Source organism: Paramisgurnus dabryanus, chromosome 11, assembly GCF_030506205.2.
Source record: "Paramisgurnus dabryanus chromosome 11, PD_genome_1.1, whole genome shotgun sequence".
Classification (NCBI taxonomy): Eukaryota; Metazoa; Chordata; class Actinopteri; order Cypriniformes; family Cobitidae; genus Paramisgurnus; species Paramisgurnus dabryanus.
Window position 1 is genome coordinate 3,035,617 of NC_133347.1, and position 21,258 is coordinate 3,056,874.

Below are 21,258 nucleotides of genomic sequence, written 5' to 3' on the forward strand. Positions count from 1 at the left end.
CAAACAATTTCTGATCTCAGTGTCATGACCTTATTGGTTGTAATCCAGACGTATCAGTCTGCACTCACTACTCAACATCTGGGTTTGGTGGGGAATCCTAAATGAAGGGCGGGACGATACCATTTCTGATGACAGGCGTGATTGACAACTACACACCAACACTATTTCTCGATCTCTGACTAATCCCATGATAATTTCGACAAACCCAGCACAACTAGAGACTTAATGCTAAACATGTTTTGGTAAGTGTTTGTAAAGTCTCGTATAACTTTTACGTATCCCTGAAGCATCCAGGAGCACCCCCACTTTTAAAGTGGCACAGTCCATTTTAAAGCGATATCAGCCGACTCCACGCTTGCAAAGTAAAGCGCGACGCTTTCTTGAGGTTCACATTGGAGAATAACATGCCATCGACGCGGTGAACGCATTCAAGGCTCAAATCCGCTGTTTTGCACAAGAAAACACCACGAAAGCTTTAAATTTGCTTAGGAAAACAGCAAGCGGTTCTTGAAAGACGCAAGTGTGGATGTAACTGTTGCACTTTGAATACAGGTAGGTGTGCGGTGATACATTGTAACGCTAAACGCGCGATCCGCGAGTAGTCGTGCGATTATTAAATCTGAGCTGAGCGAGTAAATAACACGGTATACATGACTGCAATCATAAATGTATGGAGTGGAAATCCAATGCACGCTTCTTTTGTGGCAAAAAAGGGAAAATAACGCGTAGTAGCGTAGTAAATGGGAGAAGAGATCGTTGTATTGGTTTTGCTGGAAAAAGATTGTGTTTGATGTGGTCAATAAAGCCAGCAAGAACAAAGGGGGGCATTAAAATCAGTGTTTGACCAAAAGGGGGTAAATATCCGTGTATTTGTGCTGTGCAATAAGAAATGCATTAAAAATCGCCAAGCCCTCAGTGTTTCTCGTGCCCGATACACAATAGATGATTATTACAGTCTCGACTGTTGGTGGTCGTGCCGTGGATGCATCTAACACATGCAGATGTCATTTCAAATGTAAAGTTAACATGATCAAAGACTGCAGTAAAGGCTTGTGATTAAAGACAAAATGCCTGTCGATCGGTAGCGAGGTATTTATCTGGAAAGGAAAGGTAATGATATGCGCTATATTTGAGCTGTTTGTCTGTCACATCTGTAACCAGCCCAGTCACATGACTCAAATATTGTTTTTCTCAGGGAATACGACCCAAAAGTTGCATTTATAATTATTTATGTATAAATCAAACGTGTAGACTTATTGCGCGTTTTAACATTGCGTTTTTCTCGCTGCTTTGCGTTGCGTGGGTTAGGGTTGTGATATTTGCGCGGAGATCTCTCGGATTGATGGCTCTGAATCAGATCTGATCATTTATTTGGAGTCGGGTTTGTATTTGACCCGTGCGTTAGTGGAGATGAGAGGGGCTGTGGCTGCGCGTAGCAGCGGGCTCAGGGATGCTGTCTCCCGGGTTGAGATTGCACTGAGCTCCGCTGGGTGATGCGAGATGATGGAGGAGGGAACCCACAGCAAACGGACAAATGTGCCACCAAATGTCAAATACAAACATTTTGGACGTTATATTTCGATTTTCTTTCCCATGCGCATTTATCGTGATATCCCGCGGTAAGCAGCTGGATTAATAAATTGAATAGTTAATTAGTTTGCGTATAAACAAATTTAAATGTAGGAAAATAATGATCTGTAGGTTACCCTGTTTGTAATTTGTCTACTCCTCTACCTTTACACGTCACTATATACAATATAGATCGATAGATATATTACCTCTGTAGGTGTATATTTCCTTTAATTTGGGATAATCATATGTATTGAAGGCTAAAATATAGATGGCATATACATTTGGTTGTGTTTTGATCCTTCTGCGCCTGTGTAAAATTGAAATTTTCTTGAAGCTAGATGAACTGGATTCATGGGAATATTGGTGCATAAAGCAACAACATTGGCCACTGTAAAAATAGAAAGTTGCATTAAAATGAGCAGACTGTATTGTTGTTGTGCTTCTCAATGATGTTGACATGTATGCATTAGAAGCTGAATAATAATCCACATTTCTTATATTTCACCCTCATTGCCAAAGCAACAGTGAATGCACATCAAGACCGCTGTGTGTAAGAGGCATGTGTCTTTAGAAAAGAAAGCCATAAGTACTCTCCAGGTAGTACATATGGAGAAAATGAGTCTTTGAATTGAAGCATTATTAGATAAGATGATGGTCTGATTAGATCAGTGCTGGTTTATGAATAACCCGTCTTCATCAATAGAAGCACAGTTCCTCTGACCTTGCTGTGATCATCTCTATATCAACACACACTCAGCGTCTGTCCTCTTTCATCAGGGCTCGTGCTATTTAGCTGTTTGTTTGATAACCATCGGCCGAGCACCTGAGATTAAATCTTAACCGTAAATCTCGGCTGTGATTTGCTCGTCCAAGGTTTCTCAAAAGCCGGATGTTATTGTCCAGGATGGCCCGGCCTTGTGTTGTGAAAAATCGGCCCTGTATCCTTGAATGGGATTGTAGTGCTGAATAAAAACCCCAGCGTTTTGCTCTCATCCTGTGAGTAAGCCTACAACTGCCATGTGGAGTCACTACTGCTGCGAATCACTGAACAATAGTTACTGTTCTCTCTCTCTCTTTCTTGTGTATGGGTTCAGACAGGTTGGTGTTGCTTTTAATGTTAAAAAAAAGTTTAAGTATGCAGTTTCAGAGGATATAGTCAGGAGGTTATATATGTGTCCTGGTTTTTGAGTAGTGGAGACGTTGTTGGCTTCGGGTGACCACCGTAATAACTAAATCATCCTGCCATGTTTAATATGTGGATTCTGAGGTCACGGTGTTTTATAGTTGTTTTGCATTTTCACAGGAAACTACAAAGCCATAGAGACAAGAATAGATTGAAAATTGTTATATTTAAGAAGTTTCCTGTTTTTATTTTTCGGGCTGCTTTTAAAAGGATTGTTCAATGAAAAATGAAAATGTCCCCAATAATGGTATTTGCCTAATGCCATCCTAGATGTATATGCCTTCCTTTCTTCAGCTGAACACATTTAGAGTTATATTTAAGGTGGATTGTGTAAGTTTTAGAAGGATCTCTAGACAGAAATGCAATATAATCTACATAACTATATTATCAGTGATGTATAAAGACCTTACATAATGAACTGTATTGTTTTTATTACCTTACAATGAGACATTTTTATCTACATACACTGCGATTCTCCTTACATGGAAGTTGCCGCCAGTGATGCACGGGTCAATGTATAAACAACCCGCACCCGACTGACGTTTTCAACTAACCCGCCCACAACTCGGGCCGCAAAAAATAAAAAATGCCGCCATGTTTTCTTTAATAGATAAACTGCTCTACAGAGGGTGTTTCGTCCCTACATTGTCTCAGACGACAACATGTTTGTCCTTTGGCGGCTACCATATACGTTTTGAAATTGAGGGGGGAGCTGTTAGTTGCAATTCACAATCTCACCACTAGATGTCGCTAACATTTACACACATCACCTTTAAAAATATCCTGGCTTTTCATAGCTTTTTGACAGCATTGAATAGTGCTGATTCTGTTTGAAGCCCAGTCGTAATCAGAAAAAGGAATCCTTATGACTCCAGTGGGTTAATATATGTTATTTGAAGTGAAGCAAAATGTTTGAAGCCAAATGAAGTGCCACTCTAACATATTATATATATATATATATATATATATATATAATATATACACATTACATAGCATTAAGGTAAGAAATTACAGGGTAATTTTAATTTTCAGTGAACTTAGTGAGCCTATTCCTTTAAACAATACAACATTGTCAAAAGCACAAATTAAATTTCGATTTCGGCCTGTGAGCACCACCAGCAACACCCCACCGATCACCCAGAATTCCATAGTTACCACATAGCAACACCCTGCTGATCACCCAGAACTCCTTATTCACCACACAGCAACACCCGGTCAACCAACAGAAGTCCTTAGTTACCACAACACCCTGTCAACCTCCCAGAACTCCTTAGTTACCACATAGAAACACCCTGTCAGCCAACAGAACTTTATAGTCACCACATAGCAGCACCCTGTCAACCACCCAAAACTCCTTAGTTACCACATAGCAGCACCCTGTCAACCACCCAAAACTCCTTAGTTACCACATAGAAACACCCTGTCAGCAAACAGAACTCCATAGTTACCATATAGAAACACCCTGTCAGCAAACAGAACTCCATAGTTACCACATAGCAACACCCTGCCGATCACCCCAGAACTCCATAGTTACCACATAGAAACACCATCTCGACCATCCAGAACTCTATAGTCACCACATAGAAACACCCTGTCAACCAACATAACTCCATAGTTACCACATAGCAACACCCTGTCGACCACCCCAGAACTCCATAGTTACCACATAGCAATACCCTGTCAGTCGGAGCAGATGGTGTAGTGGGCAGTGCTTCGACACATGGTGCAGACACACATTTGGCAACCCGAGTTCGAATCCCGGCTCGAGGTCCTTTGCCGATCCTGTACCCCTCTCTCCACCCTACACTTTCCTGTCGTCTCCTATCATACTATCTATCTAATAAAGGCAAAAACGGCCCAAAAATATAACTTAAAAAAGAAACACCCTGTCAACCAAAAGAACTCCATAGTTACCACATAGAAAAACCCTGTCAACCAAAAGAACTCCATAGTTACCACATAGAAAAACCCTGTCAACCTACAGAACTCCATAGTTACCACATAGAAACACCCTGTCAACCACCCAGATCTCCATAGTTTCCACGTAATCACACCCTGTCGACCACCCAGAACTCCATAGTTACCACATAGAAACACCCTGTTGACCACCCAGATCTCCCTAGTTACCACATAGTTACGCCCTCTCGACCACCCAGAACTCCATAGTTACCACAGAGAAACACCCTGTAAACCACCCAGATCTCCCTAGTTAACACATAGTTACGCCCTCTCGACCACCCAGAACTCCATAGTTACCACATAGCAACACCCTGTCAACCTACAGAACTCCATAGTTACCACATAGAAACACCCTGTCAACCACCCAGATCTCCATAGTTACCACGTAGTTACACCCTGTCGACCACCCAGAACTCCATAGTTACCACATAGAAACACCCTGTTGACCACCCAGATCTCCCTAGTTACCACATAGTAACGCCCTCTCGACCACCCAGAACTCCATAGTTACCACATAGCAACACCCTGTTGACTACCCAGAACTCAATAGTTACCACATAGAAACACCCTGTCAACCAACAGAACTCCATAGTTACCACATAGCAACACCCTGTCAACCATCAGAACTCCATAGTTACCACTTAGCAACACCCTGTCGACCACCCAGAGATCCTTAGTTACCACATAGCAACACCCTGTCAACCAACAGAACTCCATAGTTACCACATAGCAACACCCTGTCGACCACCCAGAACTCCTTAGTTACCACATAGCAAGCAACAGCATGTCAACCACCCAGAACACATGGGGGCAATACAGGCAGTCACCAACACAAGCTGTTTTAAAAATGTTTTAGATTGTGTTGCATGCTTGCAGCGATGACACTGTACTGAACGTGTGCTCTCAACACTTTGCAGCACTTAAAATTGTTTGAGACCCGAAAGGGAAAAAGTCAACAAAAAATCTGACCCTGACCTCACAGGATGAGACTCGCAACTAAAACAACACAAAGAGGAAGTAATCAGAGGACACATGCAGGTTGCTTAACTGTCTCGTATGACCCTTAAAGCTCATATAGCGCAGGGTTACAGAACTGCACACATTATTATTATTATTATTATTATTTGGTGTTACTGATTTGTATGTATGCTGAATTTGGCCAGTTGTTAACTCGGTGGATTTGTGGTCACTTGCAGACTCTTATAGTCAGGGCTGAATCTTGCCAACAGATACAGCATATGATATTTGCCTGGAGCTCTGTCAGTTATATCAGATGGCTTAGATTTTATTCGACTTTTTTCTTTTAAAACAATATTTTGGTAAAGGAGAAGGAAACAGGCATGGAAGGAATGTTTAAAAGTTCACATCAGCCGTTCAACTTCCATCCATTGGTTTGTTTTATTTTAGGGCTGTCGATCAATTAAACATTGTAGTCAAGTTAATAATGTAACTTAATCACAGGTAAATGTACAAAGAATTTGTTAAGAAAACTTTCCAAATGAAGATAAAACATTGCATTATTGTGTTACATGAGCAAATTATTCAATAGCAATCTAAGAAATGGCTTTAGAGGCTAATATATTGTTATATTCATTAAGTCTAATAAATATACTACTGAACACAATCACATTAGTTGACTTTTATGTGGAAAGGGTTCTTGTATTTTATCTGTACTGTTTATTGCAGTCTGTAATTTATGCCTCTCCATCGCCATCTCTGTTTAAAACATGAAATTGCAGCCTATTTTACGTAATCTACTTTATGCGAGTTGAAGTCAAATGACGTAAAAGTGTAATTTTCCATGAAAGGGTACCTGACAGCTCACACATTATAAAAAATGGTTATGCACTTACCTTTGTAAATCAGGGACTTGTAAGTGGACAGTTCTGCATACTCGTTTTTATATACTTGCTCAATATTTTTAACCCTAAAAGTTACAGATTGCATCTTTATTTGTTCAACACTAGTGATGTATATTCCTGTTTTTTGTGTTGTGTCTTCAAGGCGTCGATTTTCATGTAAAAATCTTTGTGCTTGCTTTGTGTTCTGTTTCACTCCATCCCTTTCAACACATCATGTGTAATCGGTTGCTTAAAGAGATTTTGACGTTTATCTTAAAAATGATATTTGTTGTTGTTTAATGTATTGCTACATAGGTCATGTACTGATGAAAGTCTACAGTTTCCCATGCATTTTCCATGTTTATGTAACTGGGTGGTGGCGAGCATGTTCCTTCACATGAAAACCTTAAAAACCCCACAAGCGATTAATGTTCATGTTTATATGATTCGATAAACACTGCTGGTCATTTCAGTCATGCATATGAATAGTTGAGCAAGCAACATATGACGTTTATTGAATTAGGGTTACGGTTAGGTTAACCCTAACCCTAATTCTACTGCCTTATGTTTTTTTTTTTTGCTGTGTTTCAGTGTGTTGCCCTGTGTGATATAATTTGTCTTATATTGTAAAATGAGAGATTTGGATTGTTTAATCTCTCTTGCTTTTAATCAAGAGTCGTTGACCATCATTAAAGACGTGTACAAGAGTGCAATCCTGTATTGTTAGTCCTATATAAGATTGGCCTAGTGATCTAGTGATGGTCTCTCGCCCCCCTTTTTCTCTCTCACTCACACAAAAAATAAATAAAAACTTCAGCAGTTTCTCTTCCCATAAAATGTATGATCGTAATCTTATTTTCCTGTAAAAGCATAATAAATACAAATTTTATGGAAGATTTGAACCTTTGTTGAGACTGTGGATTTGGGGTCACTTAAAAGGATAATTCTGTCATCATTTACAATTAATGATTAATAAATCATCATTTGAATACAAATGAAGATATATGGGGCACCATTGACTTCTATAGTAGGAAAAATAATACTATGGAAGTGAATGTTGCCCCAGATCTTTTTGGTTAATAACATTTTTCAAATATTTTAATTTGTATTGAGCAGAAAAAAATGAATACATAGGTTTTAGGGATGCATAACGATTAATCTATAGCAGAATACAAGTTTTTGTTTACATTAGGGCTGGGTATCGATTCAGATGTTCCAGATCGATTCAATTTTGATTCACAAGCTATCAAATCGATTCTCCTTTCGATTCCGATTCTCGGATCGATTTTTATGCTCGATTCTCGATTTGACCCAATGAATATAGATTAAATACAAATTCTATATTTATAAAAAAGAACGGTGAACATACGTTTACAAGTGGGTAATTAATAAAAAGAAATTAAGAGCCACAAACTTGTATATTAAACTCATTTATTTTAGGTACACTTGGGTACATTAAAACAGAACCCATCTCTAATTTTCAAACGCATACAATTATGTTAAATACAATACAATTTTGATGCAAGATGAAAAATGTATGCTGAAAAAAGTCAAAACACTCGCATTCTTTGATCAAACAGGATCAGGTTATTTCATAAAATAAAAAATCGATCCGTGGTCTTTGAGAATCGATTTTGAAACGACCACGTAAAAAAAAAACAATGAATAATCGAAAAATCTATTTTTGCCCAGCCCTTGCTTACATCATATATTTGTGTGAACTGTGTATAATAATTATGTATATAAATATGCACACATGCATGTATAAATGTAAGAAAATATATATATTTATATATTACCTGTAAGTATTTATATTTATTTCAATTATACATAAATGTAAACATTTCTTAAATATATACATGCATGTGTGTGCATTTATTTATACAAAGTTATTATACACAGTTCACACACACATATGAAGTAAACAAAAACTTTTATTCTACTATAGATTAATCGTGATTAATCGTTATGCATCCCTAAAATTGTCATTTTTCAGTAAACTATTCCTTTAAAGTCAAAATTACTTACAGCTATGGCCTTTATCTTGCCTTATATTACAGTTTTTGTTCGTGCTACAATACCACACTTTTTTGTGCTTTTTTAAATGAGTGGCATTTTGGTGCCTTGCCGTGCTGGCGTAGTAAAATATCTTAGGCATATAGTTTTTTTTACCAGGCTTTGACATTCAAAAGCATTTAGCGAATTCTCCATAGCACAGCAGACAGGTTTAAAGCTACTTTCATCATATAGCTATTAAAATCTGAACAGAAACAAATGGATATCTTGCGTGTTATTGATATTTCGTGGCATTTGATTCACCCGACTGTAGCGAGTGTTTTTTTTTTTTAGTCCAGCTTTTTCTCTACAAAACCACGAGTTCTCTCGTTCCTTTCCTCGTTCCCTGCTTTCACCAGTTTTTTTATATCTGTCCTCGACTCTATCTGATAGTCCAGCATCTGAGCAAACTGATTGATGTGCTAATTCAGCACTTGATAAACAGAGGAGCAACAGTGAGCTAACATTAGCACCAGAAAAACACGTCTGATAGATCGCTTTATTTCACCTGGGTGTTGTAAAACTGTACGGGGGCGTGTGTGCGTGTGAACCCACCGCTGGGATGTTTTATGGGCACAACAGCGCTCATCTCAACTGGCTTCTTGTTTACAGTTGGGTCTGGGCAGAAAGGTCACAGGGAGCGTTTGTCAAAAATATGATGTGTTTGAAAAATTGCAGAGTGCCGGATCGTCAGTCACATTCTCAAATAAATATTTGTTTTGGGTGGTGAAATGGCATAAATCTGTTGTGACTCCTCAAATACAGCAAGCTTTGATGTGGTGATTGACATTAATGCTTTATTTTGAGATATTTTGGATCTCATTTCTCTGTGTTGATGGGAAATATTAAAATTATTTAACTTTGAAATTCTTTAGTGTTTGCAAAGTTGTGTGACCACCCGTTGAGTGTTTAACATTAGGAACACAGCTAGAAGAACCACAGTACAGATTGTTAAATATTTGTGTGTTTAATTTGTTATGTTAAGACCTGCAGGAAAGCTTAGATTAGCAGATACTATTATCTCTCTCTCTCTCTCTAAAACACACATTCTCTCTCTCTCTCGCTTTTTCTTTCAATCTCTCTCTCTTTCTCTCATTCTGCAAAAGCATTGAGATTTTCCAGTGGCACCAGCCGGCGTCCACTGTGCTAATGAAATTACAGTGATTGCTGTTCAATAGCTTCTCCTGCAAATCAGGGAATGTATTACAATACATCATTATAATACAATGAGCAAGGATTTTTAGGAACCTGAAGGCTGCAATGATTTTTTCCCAACATTGTTTGCCACGTTGAATTACTGGAATCGGATATTTCAGAGGTATCTGTTATTAGATAGGCGCTGTGTAATTGGTATCTTTCTTGTTTTACTCTGCAGGTTGTGGTTGAATTAACAAACAGATTATTTAAATAATTAAAAAAGGAAGACATATGAATCACACGTTTTATTTATACTAGCATGGACATTGATTGAGTACAGTGTGTAGTTGCTAAAGGGGTCTGAAAGTTGCTAGTTTGACAACACTGAACAGAACTGAATCACTTTAAAGGTGCCAAAAAAATGCATTTTAATAATCTAATCTGTTAAATTGTTCACTGATATCTACATAGAAGGTTTGTGACTTTATTAAGTGTAAAAATGATCCAGAGTCAGTTTTTCATGTCCATTTACAACCCTAGGATTTGCCTTTATAATGAAATGGTCTATTATTACCATATTTGGAAGGGTCATGAATAATAATGTTGAGCTCTGCTCTGATTGGCTGTTTCTCCTTCAGTAGCTCTGTGTGTGTGTAAACAGATCTTATGTTTGAGTCTGTATCAGATTTTGAGGAATAATCAATTGTTTAGAGATTGTTAATGGACGTTTCTGAGTGGTAAGTTTGTTTGTTTTTCAGTATGGATCTGCAAAACGTAACTGTAATGTCAATAGTAGAACTTCAGCTTAAACAATAGCATATAGCATTAACTAGCATATAGCGCTAACTCAGAAGTCACAACTTTGTTTTAAGCATTGTAAATTTTAACATTGTACTTAATTTAATGTGTAATTTTATGTTGGGGCGTACATCTGGACTGTTACGTCACAGTTGGTGTTATGTTGGGATTGGTCTGTTTTCCAGCAGTCTTTTGTATGCACAAGGTTTACATAAAAATAAGGAAACAAACACGTTTGAGGCTCATGATATGTCATTACCATGCATGTACAGAGCTCTTATAATTCATCTATGCCTACATAAAAACAGTTTTACATCTATGCCTTTAAATAGGTGTCCCCTTTTCTTGCCATTGGTCAATCAGTTAGGAAGTCTCACCCCATAAGAACATTGGTTCACCCACAGTTGCTTTGTCAGGCCTTAATGGAAGTTTTGATAGCACAGCGGTGTTATCACTTTTCTGTTATACTTGTTGACTTTTAGTATCTCTGTAGGAACGGGTTAGGAGAGCATTTGAAAGGCTCTGTAGATGCTGCTGAATTGTGGTTTAAGTAAAGCTGTGTTCCTCCACTGCCAAATGTGTCCAGGTCTTTCTCTTCTGCAAGCAACACCTGATGTTTGTTATTTTTTAAATACTTTTATGGTTGAAAATCAACAGTTCAGGATGCGATTGATTATTTTTACAATGAAAGTTTATCTGTTGGCACCATCGTCAATACAATACATGCAAAAATCAATACACGCAAGAGTCATGGTCTGATATCGGAAATAATGTTATTTCATCAACCTGTAAGAGTAGAATGCAATAAGATGTTTCCAAACATTCTCAATTTCTTTAGTTTTTCTCAAAATTACAATTTGTTGAAAGAACCAGAACTGTTAAGTGAAAACGTAACTGAAACCAAAATCGTTAATTTCTTTACAATTCCCTATCTCGCTCTGCTTTCTAATTAACAAATGCGTTCGGGATTATCACTTGCAATGACCATAAAGGTTTATTGACAATCTATTGAGTGAAAGGATTGGGAATGACAAGGAATGGCACCAACAGAAGCCACTTGATCAATAAATGCCCTCTCCAGCTGTCAAACACCGGCCAATGAGTCAGCAAAGCTTTTAAACGAGGACCAGGCAGGGATAGATTGGGTCTAAATGTTTGGACAACTTTTAGAAATTAAAATGAAAAACTACTTGGACCTTCAACTAGTTCAAAACTACTTCTTGCAACTTTTGGTGCAAAACACTTCTAGCATTATAAGAAAAATGATATGACCTATCTAATGCAATTAAACGTTTAATGATAAGACATTTCTCTCTCCACATAATCTTTAAAAAAAAACTCACCCAGGCATTTTTTCTCTTCTCTATTGCAGACATGAACCACTGAGACGGCGAAAGACAAAAAGCCTGGAATACACTTGAGGGAAGAGCGCCGTCTCATCCCACCACATCAGAAGGTTTGCAATCATGAAGTCATTGTGGCTACTGGCATTTTTCTTCTCCGTTTTGACCAGGACCAACGTGGCTTTTCCCATGTCTCCTACTGAACTCCCTGAAGTTAGCGGGACCTTCAGGGTTAAAGACACAAGCCTGACACACCTCACGGTGCACCGCAAAACCGGCGAGGTCTTCGTCGGAGCGATAAACCGTGTCTACAAGCTCTCTGCCAATCTGACCGAACAGCGTTCGCATCAAACGGGACCTGTGGACGACAACGCCAAATGCTACCCGCCTCCCAGCGTTCGAACCTGCACGCAGAAGCTGGAGTCCACAGACAATGTCAACAAATTGCTGCTGGTCGATTACGCTGGCAACCGACTGGTAGCTTGTGGAAGCATCTGGCAGGGCGTGTGCCAGTTCCTGCGGCTGGAAGATCTCTTCAAGCTCGGTGAACCACATCACCGTAAGGAACACTACCTCTCGGGAGCCAAAGAGTCCGATGGGATGGCTGGAGTCGTGGTGGGAGAGGACGATGGAGATTTGAAGAAGAAAAAGAAAGGTGGCAGTCGCCTCTTCATTGGCGCGGCCATCGATGGCAAATCTGAGTATTTTCCCACCTTATCCAGCCGTAAACTGGTGGCTGACGAGGAGAGCGTGAATATGTTTAGCCTGGTCTACCAGGATGAGTTTGTTTCCTCACAGATCAAGATCCCTTCAGACACCTTGTCTCAGTATCCCGCGTTCGATATCTACTACGTTTATGGCTTCTCCAGCCGCACATACATTTATTTCCTTACTTTACAACTAGACACCCAGCTCACCCAAGTGGACGCGACGGGGGAGAAGTTTTTTACGTCAAAGATTGTACGCATGTGCTCCAATGACACGTTGTTTTATTCGTACGTAGAGTTCCCGCTTGGGTGCACCAAGGACGGCGTGGAATATCGACTTGTTCAAGCTGCGTACAAGCACCGGCCAGGGAAGATACTGGCTCAGGCTCTCGGCTTGTCTGAGGACGAGGATGTCCTGTTTGTCATCTTCTCGCAAGGTCAGAAGAACAGGGCTAACCCACCCAGAGAAACGGTACTATGTCTGTTCACGCTGCACCAGATCAACCTGGCCATGCGAGAGAGGATCAAGTCGTGTTACCGTGGTGAAGGAAAGCTGTCTTTACCGTGGTTGCTGAACAAGGAGTTGCCATGCATTAACACTGTAAGTCAAAAATTCACTTTTTGTAATAAGCTAAATGTTTGTAAAAGTGAAACATGTTCCCAAACATCCTTACAGATTTCTGGAATAGGTTTTTTCTTTGATGCAATTACGATTAGATTCGATACAATTCATTTATGGATACTTTAATATTATGTACCTAGTTAAGCATTTTTAATAACTAACGAATGCCACAAAAATATATAGCATGCACGTTTAATTAAACTCTTTAAAAAACAATCTCTGTCCCAGTTAGGACATTTACAACAACAAACTAAGAAAAAATAGACTTTTTTTATAAAAATAAAATAATGATGCAACTGTCAAAGTCTTTAGTGTTTCAGCTCGTGCTGGCAAAGTTTTTTTGCCAATCTGTTTGTCCAATCTATTTTCCAAATACAAAATATTTCCAAACCCATGATTTGCGTGTTTTTGTGCATTGCAATCACTGCTGACACTAGCACACAAAAATAAACGAAAATGCACGCTTTGGCAGAAATATGTAGATGGACGTTACGTCAAAGAATGAGGACGTGGAGAGCGTCCAAATATAGGTACCTACCTCATATCGATATTTTATGGGTGGCATTAAAGCATCATATCGTTAAAAATTTAACCGATGCATCGATCCATATCGATGTATTGTTACACCCCTACTATAAAGTTCACTCTCGATCCAGATGAACTATTTCAGTTAGGGCGGCATGATTTTGAAGAAAAGCTAAATTCAATAACTTGCTGAGTAATGCGATATGATCATGCTTTAAGTTTGTTAAAACAATTTGTTATTTTAAAATAAATTTTCAGTTTAAAAATTTAAATTATATAACCAACATACATCTCTCCATCTTGTCAGTGTCCGTGCTACCTGTATCAACTTAAAAAGTAAAATATTAAAATCGTTCAGTAATTGCAAACTATTGCAGTATGTTCATTTGCGGTATTTTTCGATATGCACATTTGCGTTATTTTCAATATTTCTTGCTGCCCTAATTTCTTTTGAACTTTCTGAAAAAGAGTTGTTTATCCAGAATCATGTCTGGGTGAAAATCAGTCAAATTTAAAGAGCACCTATCATCTGATTCACGATTTTACATTTCCTTTGGTGTGAAAGTGTGTATTAGTACATGTTAACGATATGCAAAAGGTACAAACACCAAAGTAAACGATGATGCGAGTCATCGTCTCCAACGTACACACGGATTGTAGGCAACAGTTTACTTCCTGGGCCTGTTGATGTAGACAAGACCGACATTATCATAGTTCCTATTTTGAAAACACGAGCAACACGCATGACACTTCGAACACACATTTTGAGTTTGCGCCCCTCAGATGAGCAGTCACCAGCCGCCACTGCTCCTGTTAGCATTGCATTGTGCGCAAATCTTTCAAACATGTTAAGGAGCGTCACATTTCCTGCTGACGTCAGAGGTATTCAGGCCAATCACAACATACAGAGATTAGCTGGCCAATCAGGGACACAGAGCTTTTCAAATCCATTCGTTTCAGGAAGAAAGTGATATCTGGGGCTACAAAAATATACGGTATGTGTGTTTTTTAACCATAAACCACGCAAACACATCGTATTATAACAAATACACAAAATAACCTTGTTTTTTAGCAATGAAGTAGGTGATCTTATCAGACAATCTTATGCTTTACATACTCATGACCCTATGTTGATATTGAGTAATATGTTGTTAAAATGTTGCTGAAGGCCAAAAAAAAACCCTTCGAATACAAACTCTTAAATGTGAAATGTATATGACTGTTGATCCAGGAAGGATAAATCACTCACAAAAGAGATGTTTACTCGGACTGCAGACTGTTTCTCCTGTTTTTTTTGTTGGTCCTGGCAAACTGATTTGTGGATGCTATACATGATACCCATCGACCTAATTGTGACGTGTTGCAGACTCTTCAGGAATGCCTGCGCAAGAGAAACTGTCTAACATGATTACACATCTTAATCTGATGTAATGTATCTTTGATGAAAAATCTATTCAAACCAGACAGGGTGGGAAGCAATCGCTTATTACAAGAGAGATGAAGAAGGTGGCTAGACGTCAAAATCAATACGACTGACATTTTAAACCAGTCAAGCGTAGCGCATGACCTGCCTCTCTATATGCTTATAGACACTTTATTTAGGACTCTTTGATATTTGTCTTAGGCAAAGACAAAGAACAATTGTGATATTTATCTGCCTGGCTAAGGGTTTTCATAACCATTTTAAAGGAAACAAATATGTCCAAGGGTTATGTTTTAATAAGCCATTGTGTTTAATAGAGTCACTTAAAAGATAATTACAGCACATATTAGATCATTTGGTGGCATAGTTATTATAGTTTTAAATTTTTTATGTGTTTTAATGCAATTTCGTTTTGACATTTGTTCTACTTTTAATTTAGTTTATTTAGTATTTCTGTTAGTTTTAGTAGTTTAGACCCAGAGTTAATGCATTAATCATTTCAACGTTTAACACTGATCAACATTAGGGCTGTCACGATTATGAAATTTGGCTAACGGTTAATTTGCGCAACACTCATGATTGACAACTAAGTGGACCAATAGTCTTGATGGTCCCCCTGGAAAAAGAAAATCCTCCGCAATACCTTTAAGGAACGCCATCTGATACGGTCTTGTTTATACAGGTGCTACAGCTCCCCCTTGTGTTTTTTAGAGAGATGTGCAATCATTGCGGTGATCTGAAATCATTGCGATGAGGTCAAACAATAACGGTGAGATGATTATTTAATCATTGTGACACCCGTTATCAACATACCCGTCAACCTTCCTGTTTTTTCCGGGATTCTCCCGTATTTTTCCATTCTATCCTGCCATCATCCCGTTTGAGTAATTTCCCGTATTTCTCCAGTATTTTAATCTTTCTATAAAAACATCCTACTTTGATGTTAGGAAATGTCCCTTATTTTCAAATCCCAATGTTGACGGATATGCTGAAAAATTCCTCAGGACCGTCTTAAGTTATGACTGTCAGATAATATATTTACATGTTTTTTCATGTCTATGAATGATTTTTTTAAGATATTAAAATAAATTTTAGTTAAAATTTTTCCAGTTGGGTAAATGTTTATTTATAGTAAGTTTGGGAGTAACCCTGAGCTGAAATGCGGTACTGCAGCTTAGTTTTATCCCTATGAAATAGTGTCAGACATCAACAGCATAATAATTTTATTTGAACTTCGCCTGAAGAACAGATTTTCGAGGACGCGTTTCGTCCGCTGCTGTAATTACGACGGGAACAATAGCAGCACACCTCGCGGCTCAAGCAGAGCAGATGGGGTGAAGATGGCGAGCGCCGTTGACCTCCTTCCTTCAGGGGGGGAGTGGTTGTGGTTGTTTTTATGAGCAGCAACAGGGTTCCCTATGATTTCTGCTACCAGGCTGCTGGGGTATTATTAGCTTTTCTCATGCGCAGCGAAGGACCTCCGCCTTATAATAAGAGCGTACGTGTCTGCCGCAAGCTCATGCTTCGTTTAATACATTTATCTTTCATAAGCATGCTCAAAAACAAGCAGTAAACCCCCATCTCAATCATCATTCAGGACCATGCTCTCAAGATGCCCATTGCTTTTAAGAATTTGGGTGGAGGGTGCCGAAAACCGTGGTTGTGGTGCCTTTGTGTTTTGCATTAGCGCTATACAAATTGGCTTTGCTTTGATTTGCAAGAAAATTAAATTAAATGAAACTGACATGGGTGAAATCAAAGAAGCATAGAAACGTGCATGCATCTTTTTATCAGTATGTGTGATCTTTGGGATTTGCTCAGCCCACCAAAAAAAATAAAATAAATACAAGGAGACAAATCATGTCTTATGTGTCTGAGTTTTACAGATAACATTTTTGCCAATAGATTTCTCAACTATTTATTGGCTGCCAGGGTAGAAACTGTTTCAGACCCTGTGCTCAGGAAAACATCTCGCTGATGTCATACACATTGAAGGGGAGGGCTGACCCATCCTTGCACTTTACAGGGGTGAAAGGATTTTTTGTCTGCGGTCGAAGCCGAGATTAAACAGCTCGGTGTGTAACCGTGGACTTCTGAGACGCCCGGGAATGAGTCAATAGTTCACCTCTAGGATGAACCGGGAGTTAGGTGGGCGCTTGATGACATCAGCATTAGTCAGATTGATATGCTGCAGATGTTAGCCAACGCAATTGATTTTTAAATAAATCCTCCAACATTTTTTCGAGGAAAATGAGACATAGCGGTTTTATTATTTCTTTCTCCCTTTGTGTCAGCGGACACCCATTAAAGTCCACTGAAACAATGCTTTTCTGAGACGTTCAGAGGGTAAATTGTGCCATGTTCAGGAGAGAGCATCTAAAGTGATAAAACACCGGCGCTAAAGCAGATTGCAGGATGATGTCATGTCTCACCGGCCGGTGTGCGTCTAATCCCCCCGAGCTCACTTTCACGGCCTCTGTTTGGGTGGCTTTTCTCCGGCCGATCTATGAGCTGCCACTTCCATTCAGAGATATCGTGATTTGAAGATAGCCAGAAAAAGCTGTCTTCGGGATATTTATTTGCTTCTGTGGATATATTTTATTTTGGTGATGAATTTATTTAGCTTTCAACATGAATAATGTAGGTAAAAAACATTAGTCAAGAACAGGTGCAAAAGGCAATTCACATATGACGCATTAATTCTTAAATTTTGTCTGAATTATTTTTATATTTTGTGTGTGCTTATATTGGCGAAGAGTTTGGTAGCGTTACACAATTAAAAGGATAGTTCAAAATGAAATTTTTAAATTTTGTCATTTACTGACCTTGAAGTTGTGTATCTGAGGCACCATTGACTTCTATAGTAGGAAAAATAATACTACAGCAGTGAATGGTGACCCAGATATGTTTAGCTTTTATTTTTATTTTTTAAAACATCTTCCTTTGTGTTTGGCGCAACAAAATTTTTTATAAAGATTTGAAACCACTTGCGGGTGAATAATTCATTACCAACTGTACATTTATTGGTGAATATCTCTTTAAATTGTTTATAAATGTGCCTTGTCCCAACATGACTGTAATCTGACAAAATATTAAAACCTTATATATGTAAAATAAAAATTTTTTTCTCCAAAAAGATTAATGAATTACTATGAATTTATCTTTGTGTAGCCCAAGCAGATTGGCGATGATTTCTGTGGCTTGGTTCTGAATCAACCTCTTGGAGGTCTGAGGGTCATCGAAGGCACACCGTTGTTTGACGACCGGACCGACGGCATGGCGTCCGTGGCTGCGTACACTTACGGCGATCATTCGGTGGTGTTCGTTGGCACGCGCAGCGGTCACCTTAAGAAGGTAAGAACTGAGTCTTATCCTCCGTCTTTCACAGATGTTACATCAGCGTCCGGGGAGCTTTTGGTTGTTTTTGGTGTTTTGGTTGACTGGAGGTGATATGAATAAGCTTGTATGACTGAGTTTTTATGTTTGTAGTACAGCGAAGGCCTGCAGAACTGTAACAAATCTGCTGTGAATTATAGTAATCCCTAAATGATGCGATTTACTCGATGCCTTGCTATTAATGTACAGGATAATATACATCATGCATTTTTTAGTTCAGCTGCTGTTGTGTGTTTGCAAGGATGATACATTGATGATGGATGATACAGGCAAAGTCAGTGTTAAGCAGTCACAAACTTTTTCATTCATATTGTGCTGTATTCACAAGTATAATTGTGGCATCACCTTAATTAATTAATAGGGAAATTATAAGATAGGAGAAGTGGTCTGTATATGACAAGCTATAACCAGAAGTGAATAAAAGCAAAACCTGCGCTTATTCGCTCGTAGTTGGACACTTGAATGTCATTTGCGCATGAAATGCACATAATTTGTGCGTGAAATAGCGTCATTCGCGGGTGAAATGCGCATCATTCGTGAGTGAAATGCGCGTCATTGAACTATTTCTTTTATATATATATATAAAACTATGAAGATGTGTCATATAGCTTCTGGTGTCTACATACATTTAGTCCTCCATTGTTGTTTTGTATTTCAACCTCAGTTCTTTATGACACTACGACTAGAGCAAGCTCCTGATTGGTTAACGTGGTGCAAATATACGCCAATGACGCGCGAATGACCCGATACATGCGTCAAATGAATGACACGCCGCAAATTAAGCATTTGGAAGTTTTTTAATCATTACATGCACGCGAAACGCGGCATTTGAAACCCTCAAGTAGTTTCAAACCAATTTTCACGTAAATGCCGCGTTTGGCCGCAATTATGAGCGTTTTTATATTTGCGCAAAACAATGCATTTGCGCGAAACACAGCATTTGCAGCGAAACACGCCACTTGCGCGAAACTGGTTTGAAACAACTTGAAGGTTGTAAATGCCGCGTTTATTTGCGCGAAACACGGCATTTGCACGAAACGTGGCATTCGCACAGTTGAAAATTCAGAACTTTGCTGTATATTTGCAGCATTTGCATGGAAAGCAGGATTTGTGCAGCCTCATTCGCACGAAACGCATCTTAAGTTGCATTGACTTAACGTGTAAATCACTCGCGCTTACCGCTTCATTCCCGTCTGGTGTGCATGCACCATAAGAGGAATTGGTGATGTCAAATTTCATGTAAAGTTGTTTCACAATCGGGGCAAGTTATTACAACACACCATGATTTCAAAGACACATTTTATATTTGTGACACATTTTAAATATTTTTCACCCTCATCTTGTTCCAAACACGCATGGCTTTATTTCTATAAAACACAAATGACAATGTGGAAGCTTGACAGCCTCATTCACCATTCGCTTTCACCTTTTATCTACACAGTAAAAGGGAATGGTGACTGAGCCTGTGATCCTATTGAATAGGATCAGAATAAAAATATCTGGGTGTACTGTCTCTTTAAATACTTTATATACTGTAATGAATAAACCTTTTCCCTTTTTTAACACGCATGCTTGTAAACCACCAACGAAGTAACAATTAAAGCTCACCACCTTGTGACTCATTTGTTCGGGCAACAGCTGTGGATGTTTAGAGATTAATGTATCCACTGGTGAGTTTAAGATCATTCTCCACAGAAGTTACAATCTTAATACCTCAAACAACAGCTAACAGCTTCGGTTAGTTGTCTCTTTCATAACAAAAATTTAAGCCCATATATGCACATTAAACCTCAAGGGAACCAAAGTGAAAGGGTGGAGTCGTGAGCTAGCTTTCTTTTCGGTCGGTCGTAAATAGTTCAAGCTGTGTATGAAAAGAGAGAGAGACCCAGACGCCTTTACAGTTTTAACATTAGTCAGCAAGCAGCTCTCTTAATGCGTGCCCTATATGAGGTCATTGCAGTGAACGCACATTAGCGATGAATTCACGATACAGTTCATTGAGAGAATCTCACATTAAAGAAATTAAATTAGATGTGAGGCTTGACGCGGCACAAATCGTTCTGAGAAGACGACTTGGCTCGTTCACAGCAGACATCATAATTAAAACACGGTGGAAGTATATGCTACGGTTTTGTGTGCTCGCCCGGCTTTGTCCGAGCACACAACTCGAGAATATAAATGCGACAGCATCCATTCTGCTCTCGGAATTGGGGTCCGGGGGTCAGTCCTTTGGGAGCTGTCCTGTTATGTTTCTGGTTAGGATTATTTACGGGGGTTCGTGTGTAAACATGTTTGGATATACCTCCCAGTACATTCAGGATGGAAATGCGCATACGTTTAGATATTGGATTTTGAGTAGTTGGCTGGTAGTCGTGCAAATTTGTTAATAAACAAAATACAGAGTTTATAGTTTGATGGTAATAACCGGCTCTGTTTGTTGATTGAGATTATATGTTGTGATGAAGCTTTGTATCCACATGGTGTTCATATTGACCACAAGTCACAATAAACAAACAGCGAGAGGAAAGCTTAATGTTTGTATTTGTCACAAACATTCTGTCAGGATGAAATAGTAAACAGTTTATGTGCGAATCTGGATGGTGTTTGAAAGATGCTGGCACTTACAAGTGTTTAAATGACTACCGCCACTTTTGGCCTTGTTGACTTTTAGAAGATAAACTTTTTTGTTTATTTAAT

General features: G+C 38.8%; 1 protein-coding gene across 1 annotated transcript in view; it reads left to right on the forward strand.

Annotated features, from left to right (window-relative positions):
• Positions 1-348: 348 nt before the first annotated feature.
• Positions 349-21,258, forward strand: part of plxna3 (plexin A3) — a 181,298-nt gene continuing 160,388 nt past the window's right edge. The window contains 3 exon segments of the mRNA XM_073816195.1: positions 349-552; positions 11,918-13,196; positions 18,337-18,519. Of these exon segments, the coding sequence (XP_073672296.1) occupies positions 12,012-13,196; positions 18,337-18,519 (1,368 nt within the window). The 5' untranslated portion in view covers positions 349-552; positions 11,918-12,011.